Genomic DNA, 9,090 nt, shown 5'->3' on the forward strand with positions numbered 1-9,090 from the left:
GCTGAAAGTAGTTACAGAAGATGCAGAAGATTTTTAATGAAAATGGAGACGCAATTTACTTTAATGCTGAAGAGATTTACTGGAAATACAAAAGCTATTTACAAAACATTACATTTCCTAAAAGACTGGAAATTTCTAAAATATTAGGGAAACTCTAAATTTGCAGATAAAGACCTCAGTAGCTGCCAAATAAGCCAAAAAAGCTAGCTTTCTGCTAGCTAAACTCCAAAATAGCCTAAAACTTCTCAGTGAACTAAATTAGTCAAAAATGTTAGCACGTTTCTAAAATATTAGCTAAACTCTAATTTAGCCTATAAAGACCTTAGTAAATAACAAATTAGCCAAATAAAAACGATAGCATGTTGCTAAAATATTAGCTAAACTCTAAAATAGCCTAAAACCTCAGTAAATAACAAAATAGCAAAAAAAACGCTAGCATGTTGCTAAAATATTAGCTAAACTCTAAATTTCCCTATAAAGACCTCAGTAGATAACAAATTAGCCAAGAAATGTAGCATATTGCTAAAAAAAATAGCTAAACTCTGTTTTAAGCTATAAAGACCTCAGTAGATAATAAATTAGCCACAACAAAAAATGCTAGCATGTTGCTAAAATATTAGCTAAACTCTAAATTTCCCTCTAAAGACCTCAGTAGACAATAAATTAGCCAAAAAAATGTAGCATGTTGCTAAAATATTAGGTAAACTCCAATTTTGAAATTTAAAGACTTTTTTATTTATTTCCTATGAAACATATTTTGCTCAATTTTTCAAAACTATAAAATTTATAAATACCAAAAATACAAGCAAGATTCCTGATATCGCTGAAAGCGTGATTGAGTTTTTAAAAAACGTATGGAAAGGAGCAGGAGAATCACCAAAAATTGCATTTTTTGGTGCTTAACGTTCACAACTTTATCTTTACTACATCGTGAGTCTTACTCTTCACACCATAAAGCATCATAGAGATCGGTTTGATCCAACCACCTTTCTTTGTCTTGAGTGCAGGAACAGCCGAGGACAAAGCCAGCCTGTCAGAACTTTCTCCATCAAAGTTGGAAGCAGGTGGAACAAAACCAGGAGTTTCTACTCAACAAAAGAAGATTATCAGGAAAACCGGGAGACTTTAATGACTGGTTTTAGGTCCTGGACTGAAAACGGACCAGCCAAAGCCTTTTCCAGCAGCGTCTGCAGGTAGGTGATGTTCTGCAGTCGAGTCATGACTTTCATCTTCATCTCAGTCTCCGTCTGTTTACAGAAAGCATTCACGACCTGCGGGAGAAAACGGCTTGAGTCCTGTTGGATTTAATGGACAGTGTTCCACGCCGACCTGCAGTTACCTCTCTGAACCAGTTGATGGTGTGGAAGAGCAGAGCGCAGAGGAACTCTCGTTCAGCTTTCGACAGGCTCTGGACTTTATCCACTGCATCCATGTCTGTCAGGATGAGGGGGCACCCTGCTCCCGCAGCAAACACAAACATGAGGCGACTCAATGCAACAACACACAAACGTCCGTGTCCTCCTCACCCAGGAGAGCATCGATCTCCTCCAGGTCTCCCTGGTGCCGCTTCTCCTCACAGAGCCTCAGGAGGCGGAAAAACGGAGACAAACACAGAGGAGAAACTCTCCTATCAAGAGAGGGAGAACGGCTCAGAGATCACTCAGAGTAAAGAGTGAAAATCAAGCAGAAATAGTTCTGACTTTTGTGTCTTGTTGACTTGAGTCAGCTCGTCTCCTTTGCTCTGTGCGTCTTTGGCCAGTAGGGGGAGCAGGTTGATGGCGATGCCGCCCTGACTCTCATCTTCATCCAGGTTATACAGCACACGAGGCGGTAAAAGGAAAGAGCTAAAGCAAACGGATGAAAATCATGATGACACTCAAACTTTCAGGATTTCATGTCAGATCGGTCTGAACGAGACTGAAGCGGGAGCTTTTAGCTCGACGGTAAAGATGATCTTCATCCTTTATAAACAGCTGCAGCTGCTTTAAACACATTTCTTCTACTTAAATTTAAGACTTTTTAAGACCTTACATATAAAAAATTATGACAAATGTTTCTAAAATTCTTCAATTTCAGAATAACTTGTCAGTAACGGAGTAACGTAAAATTAAAGTTCAAATTTCAGTGATTAAATTACAATTACTAGACGACATAAACCTTCATTAATTCGTTATTTAAATGTTAGTGCATTGAAACCGTAGATGACCAATCAAACAAATTGATGTAAACAGCTGGCTCTGACGTTTTCTCCTGGTTAAATGAAACAAAATGGATGTTACTAATAATAATAATATTAATTACTGATGCATGTGTTCTATTAGCCAAAGTAAGAGAGCAGAAATATGGACGTGAACGAATAAATAGGGACATTTGAATAATTTCCAATTTGTTGAAAACAAAGGAAAACTATTTTAGCTAAGTGCAATGATCTAAAGCTTTGAAAATTAATGCGCAAAAAGTTTGAAATTGTATTAATTTTATGACGGAGATATGAAAATGTAAGACTCTTTAATGGTTTTTAAGGCCTAATTTCCACATTTTCAAATTAAAGGCTTTAAAGACTTTTTAAGAACCTGCAGGAAACCTGTTTGTTCACTAGATTTCATGAAGGAAACGTTAAAAAATGATGCAGATTTTCTCTTAACTCATAACTTTCAAAGTGAAACTGAAAAAAATCAGATGCTAACTTCAACCTCATCCAACTTTTAATGTGCGACGAATTAAAAACTCACTAAAAGTGGTATTTTCTAAACATAATCACAATTGTTTGAACAACTTTATTAGCAGCATCCTCGTGACATTAGACAGCCGGCTGCTGAATATTCTGCATTATTATCATTATTATTATTATTATAAGCTGTGATCCAGATAGTAGAGGATGGATCTTCAACGTGTTTTTCAAAATAAAGCTTCCTTCAGAACCAAATTAGAGATAAAAGTGGAAAAGTGTTTCTGCGGCCCCTCGAACACGTCCAACCCTTCAGCACTAACCCGGTTACATCCGGCCCGAGGTCCACCACAAAATCCTCCTGGAAATCATCCAGAACTCGACTTCCAATCATTTCCTGTCAGAGAGAGACGGTTTTACAACCTTTGTTTTCATTACAAAGGAGGAGTCATGAAGGTCTGCAGCTCACCTGCACCTGCGGGTCCAGAGTGGAGCTCCAGATCAGGTTGGCCAGTTCGTCGTAGTACAGAGCTGCAGCTTCAGGAGAGCTCTCACTGCTGGACTTCACCAGCTCCATCAGAGCCGTCACCTGCAGCAGCAGCAGGAAAAAACACTGATCAGATCAGATCACACAAAGTTTACCTTTAAATCCAAAGTTTGCTCTTTTTTTTTGCTGCGTTTGACGGTTTGACGGCTCATTTCATAGTTTCTGCTTCTCTGTAAACCACTTTGACATGTTGAGTATGTGAACGCTGCTGCACGAATACATGAAATTATCTTAAAGGGCGTGTCGGCAAAAAATACTTTGAGAAATCTTTTCAGTACAAAATCTACACTTTCACCAGAGAATGTTTTTTAATTTATATCAAGGGAAAACACGTGTCATTCTCTATTCTTTTTCTACTTATTTTGAGAAAGAAACTTTTTTCCATGTGTTTTAAGGCCACCAAAAAAATACAAATATGACGTAATAATATTAATAATAATAATACATTTGTGACTTTTTTAATGTTAATTTTTTTTCTTGCTAATTTAGGACTTTTCTTATTAATTTATTAATTTTTTTCTTGTTAATTTATGACTTTTTTTTCTTGTAAGCTGTTTTAAAATTGGGTATTTATGGCATTTAAAACCAAAAAATGTACAACTGTAAAACAGTTTTATTTATAAGAAAACCAAAATAAAAAATTTGACTTTATTCATGCAATTTAGGAGTTACAACTTTTTCTTCTAAATTAATGACATTTTTGTTGTAAGTTTATGACCTTTTTCTCGTTAATTTATTCTTTTTTTGTAAATGTATTACTTTTTTTCTTCTAAATTAATTACTTATTTCTTGTAAATGTTTCACTTTTTTCTTGCTGATTTATGACTTCTTTCTTCTAAATTTATGACCTTTTTCTTGTTAATTTATTCATTTTTTGTAAATGTATTACTTTTTTTCTTGTAAATGTATGAGTTTTTTCCTGTAAATTAATTACTTTTTTTCTTGTAAATTACGGACTTTCTCGTTGATTCATGACTTTTTTACTTATAGATTCATGACTTTTTTCTTGCAAATTTATGGCTCTTTTTCTTTTAAGTTTGCATATTTACAACTCTAAAACTTTTACATTTACAAGAAAAAAATCATAAGTTTATCCTATAAATTGTAAAGTCAAATAAATGACTTTACTTTTGTAGTTTATGAGTTACAATATTTTCTTGTTATTTATGACTTGAAAGTTTAAATTTAGTACGATTTTCTCCTAAATTACATTTTGTTAAATGGATATTCTGCAAATAATAAATCCTATAACAAGTTTAGCCCATGCAATAATTTTCTGCCACACTGATGATAAATAACTGATTGTTAGAATGATTTTCCTGAATAATTTAAAGGAGCGTTAAATTCGGATGAATACCTGTCGGAGTGCGTCCTGGGACAACAGGCCGTGAGACTCCGCCCCTTTAGGTCTGGGATGAGGAGAGCAGAGATCAGTGCAGGCCGATTCACAGTAATACATGCGTGGGATAAATATGTTACCTCAGGGCTCCCATGCTGCCTATAACCATGACGGCGCCGATGATGCCGATCCGCTTGTACTTGGGCACCGTGCTGGACAGCTGCTTCCGGATCACGATGTGCATGTCATCCTGCAGGACGGAGAAGGTAAACGCGGAGCTGAAACACCTGCGGCTGTGGCTGAGTAGGTCTACCTGGATGTGAGAGCCCTGCTGCTGCTGCCCGAACGCCAGCCGGCTCAGAAGATGGAAAAGTTTCCGAATCTGCTGAGACGTCAGGTTGTCCATGTAGTCCAGGATTCCCTGTCCAGACACTCCAGTCAGGGAAAACTACAGCAACACTAAACGGATGTGCGGCTACGTCACAACGGTACCTTGACAAACACAGCATATAGTGACATCTCTGAGGGTTTCTCTGTCACCAAACCACAGAGCAGCTCCAGAGCCATGTCCACCTCTCCATCCGCACCGCTGCACACATGGGTCACCAGGGAGCCCACCACCTCCTAGAGCAGGGGGTCAAACCCAGTTAACAGGGGGGCAAACCCCAAAACACGGCTTAGATCGCGGGACGAACAAGATAAACATTTACTGAACACACTAAAACTACTTTTTAAAACCTTAACTTTTTACCATAATTATGAACTGGAGATATAGAATTAACTGTGATAATGCTGGTGTGAATGCTGGAAGCTGAATTTGGCCGCTGAAGATGCTGAAATTAATAGCTGAAAACCCTGAAGCTGATAGCCAGCTAAAATATTAGCTAAATGCCAAATTAGCCAGAAAAACTATTAAAAAAAAATAGATTAGCCACAACAAATAGCACCTAGCTGAAAAAAATAGCTAAACGTCAAAATATCCGACAAAAAACGAAAAAGCCAAAATTAGCCAAAACAGCAGGCGTGCAAATATTAGCAAAACTCCAAAACAGCCTAAAAACAAACAAAAAAAACAAGTTAGCCAAAACAGCTATTATGTAGCTGAAATATTAGCTAAACTCCCAAATAGCCTAAAAAAACTTTAAAAAATAAATGAATTAGACAAAACAGCTAGAATCTAGCTGAAAAAATAACTAAACTTCAAAGTATTTTAAATTAAAAAACTAAAAAAAACTAAATTACCCAAAACAGCTATTATGTAGCTGAAATATTAGCTAAACTCCAAATCAGCCTAAAAAATCTTAGTAAATGCTCAAATAGTCCAAAAAGCTAACAGAATGCCAAATTTTAAAACTTTAAAATCGTAACTTTTTAACGTTATTATGAATAATAAAAAGGCAGGAACATCATTATTATTAACAATAAAATAAAATGATCTGGAGGGCCGGATCCGGCCCCCAGGCCTCGACTTTGAAACGTGTCAAACGGTACAAACGATGAACAGGCTCCTGCGCGACGGGGTCAGAGGTCAAAGGTGAAGTTACCTGATGGCAGTAAGAGTCAAACAAGGTGAAAGAGCATCGGTACATGTGCCCTCCAAACGCCACCAGGCCGGGGTCGGGGGAGCGCAGCAAGCTCTGAGCCAGAGCCAGGACGGATGAGAAGTATCCTCGCACGACCTGCAACGTCACCCGAGAAGAGCGGCGAGTCAAAGAGCGGTCCGGCCACGCCGCTGCTCTGACGGAGCTGACGCACCTGGACGTAGTCTCTGAAGGTCCGGTGCAGCAGCGGCTCCTGGATGAGGCCGGACCGCACTTTCAGCTTCAGCATCCTCTCCGCCCCCCGGCGGCTCTGGTTGGCGTTGGTGGAGTGGAGGATGAGGAGCATCAGCAGATCGATGACCTGACGGGGAGGTGATCACAGCTTCATGATCATACGTGCATGTGAATTTATGACAACCATGTGTCTCGCTCCACATGTTCTAAAACTAGGACTGGTTTGACAAAATCAATCAATCGATCTGAGCTTCATAGATTGATAATCGATCACTAGAAATAGAGATCGATCTAACGTATAAAGCTAAAGTCCGCTAGCTTGATGCTAACATATAATGGGATTTCCCATAGGACGGCTAATGGCCCGATCTCAAACCTTCCCTGATCCCTGAGACACAAGAGTCTAAGCAGCAGCAGGTTCACCATCAAACTATAAACTCACCTTGTGATCCTCCACTTCCTCCACAGACTCTATTGCCTGACATGGAAACATAATAGAAACAAAGTTAAGAAATCATTTAAATTTCAATAGAAATCAATAGAAATGAAAAACATTGAGTATTCCTCTAAATCAGGGGTGTCAAACTCACTTTGGTTGGGAGGTCACATTCAACCCGTCTGATCTCAAGCGGGTCAGACCAATAAAATAATAACAAAATAACCAACTTATTATCTGTAGCTTTTTGTCTTCTCAGATGGAAAAATGCCTCAACAAACCTAGTAGCCTAATAACTTATGATTACATTTTTTCATGTCTTGTTATGCGTTTTCTTTGCTCCCTCTAGTGGTGGTTCTGTGCATTGCAGTCGTTTCTTTATAGAACAGGAACGGTCTAGAAACTTCTTTTTTTACCTCTAACATCCTTACGGCTGGGATTAAAACCATCTGGTGGGCCGTTTATTTGACACCCCTGCTCTAAAATATAATCTTATAAAGAATTAGAGGTCAGTAAATCTCTAAAAGAGTACACAGAAGAAAAACAATGCTTAAAAGATACACAAAAACTCAAAAAATAAAATTATTATTAAAATATAAGAAAAAAAAAAAGTTTGTTATTTTTTTGATTTATGCTGTTTTCTGTTTTATTTGGGGATTATTGAAGTTAATTTATGAAAAAAAGTAATTACATTTATTTGATGTGTTTTTTCTTTCTTTATCAACGTTAAAAAACAACAATTTGTTTGTTTAGTAAACGGATTACCCTCCCACCTTAAGCCACGCCTCTGAGATGGTCTTCTGGAAGCGCACAGCGGACTTGATGGCGTCCAGAACCAGCGTGATGCTGTCCTGGCTGCTGCCCGCTGCTGCAGGAGCAGACCTGATTGAAAACGACAGAACAAGTCATTTCTGATCTTCACATGAATCCAGAGAGAGCAGCTGAGCTGGACAGCTTCTTACACTGCAGCTCTTTTAGTCTTCAGCAGAGTCTGAGAAGCCTGAATGACCGGAGGGAGAACACACTGCTCCAGCTCCAGGTTTCTGCGCAGGTTACACACCACCTGCAAAGCGAAAACAAAACCGTTTGGCATGAATAACACCAAAGGAGGTCTATGATGCGTTCGAGTCCCTCACCTCAAACGCATCAGAGGACGAGACGGACTGCAAAATGAACTTGACCACCACAGGAAGGTCCTCCAGCTGCACAGCAGCCATGGTGGCCATGACGGCGCTCCGCACCTGAAACAGCGGCGACGCGTCAGCGGTCAGAAACTCTGGAGTCCACGTGTGTTTGTGCGGCAGAAATCTACCTCAGTCAGTAATGAAGATCTGAGGTTGAGGCTGGAGAGAGCGTCCAGCACGGGGACAGTCAGCTGAGTGTTCTCCTGCAGCAAAGAACTACACAGAAAAAAGACACAACAATGGAAATGATGATTTTGGGGGTTTTAGAGACGGAAGAACAAAATTCAAATGTAATATCTGATTCAACCTGTAGGGGGCAGCACACAGACAGATTTTGACTATATTTTCAAAAATTATAAGGGAACCGATTAAAAAACATGAACTAATTAATTGCAAACCTAGAAAAAAAATAAATCGTGAATAATATTATTTTTGTTTTTTGTATTTGCTGACTACTTATTATCTGTGAATAATCACAGTATGAAAACACATTTAGAACATTTATTTAGTGCTGTCAACTAGTGCTGCCACAAACAGTTATTTTAGTAGTCGACTAATCGGGTCATGCACAAAGTGGGTGTAAAGCAAACACATCTTAACCATCATTAGCTTTAAACTAACTATACAATACATACATTCACAGTTTCATTATCACAGATAGAATGTAAGCTAAATTTGACCGCAAAAGATGTTAGTGACGATAGCTGAAGATGCTGATAGCCAGCTAAAGTGTTAGTTAAAAGCCAAATTAGCCTAAAAAAAGGCTAAGTTGACCAAAAACAGCTAGCATGTAGCTGAAATATTAGCTAAACTCCAAAATAGCCAAAAAACAAAAAAGCCGAAGTTAGCAAAACAGCTAACATGTAGATGTAATATAACCTAAATTCCAAAATAGCCAAAAAAAAAAATTATAAGTTAGCAAAAATAGTTAGCATGTAGCTGAAATATTAGCTAAACTCCAAAATAGCCTAAAAAACCTTAATAAATGCCAAAATAATCTAAAAAGCTAGCAGAATACCATTATAACTTTCAACGTTACTACACTCTGACTCCATATAATATAAAGTAACGACTAATCGACTATTAAATTAATTGTCGACTACTTTAATAGTCGATTAGTCGACTAATCGGGAAAAATAAT

General features: G+C 38.1%; 1 protein-coding gene across 1 annotated transcript in view; it reads right to left on the reverse strand.

Moving 5' to 3' along the window:
• The window catches only part of fancd2 (FA complementation group D2), a 25,529-nt gene that overhangs the window by 11,748 nt on the left and 4,691 nt on the right, over positions 1-9,090 (reverse strand). Inside the window, exons 10-27 of the mRNA XM_024270127.2 lie at positions 8,078-8,165; positions 7,902-8,006; positions 7,728-7,828; positions 7,539-7,647; positions 6,772-6,807; positions 6,310-6,456; positions 6,099-6,233; positions 5,047-5,178; positions 4,868-4,975; positions 4,695-4,804; positions 4,573-4,624; positions 3,138-3,257; positions 2,992-3,065; positions 1,701-1,844; positions 1,527-1,627; positions 1,340-1,455; positions 1,163-1,271; positions 987-1,085 (exon numbers count right to left, since the gene is read on the reverse strand). Coding sequence (XP_024125895.2) covers positions 987-1,085; positions 1,163-1,271; positions 1,340-1,455; positions 1,527-1,627; positions 1,701-1,844; positions 2,992-3,065; positions 3,138-3,257; positions 4,573-4,624; positions 4,695-4,804; positions 4,868-4,975; positions 5,047-5,178; positions 6,099-6,233; positions 6,310-6,456; positions 6,772-6,807; positions 7,539-7,647; positions 7,728-7,828; positions 7,902-8,006; positions 8,078-8,165 — 1,886 coding nt within the window. The remainder of the gene's footprint in view (positions 1-986; positions 1,086-1,162; positions 1,272-1,339; positions 1,456-1,526; positions 1,628-1,700; positions 1,845-2,991; positions 3,066-3,137; positions 3,258-4,572; positions 4,625-4,694; positions 4,805-4,867; positions 4,976-5,046; positions 5,179-6,098; positions 6,234-6,309; positions 6,457-6,771; positions 6,808-7,538; positions 7,648-7,727; positions 7,829-7,901; positions 8,007-8,077; positions 8,166-9,090) is intronic.

Source organism: Oryzias melastigma, linkage group LG5 (genome assembly GCF_002922805.2).
Source record: "Oryzias melastigma strain HK-1 linkage group LG5, ASM292280v2, whole genome shotgun sequence".
NCBI lineage: Eukaryota > Metazoa > Chordata > Actinopteri > Beloniformes > Adrianichthyidae > Oryzias > Oryzias melastigma.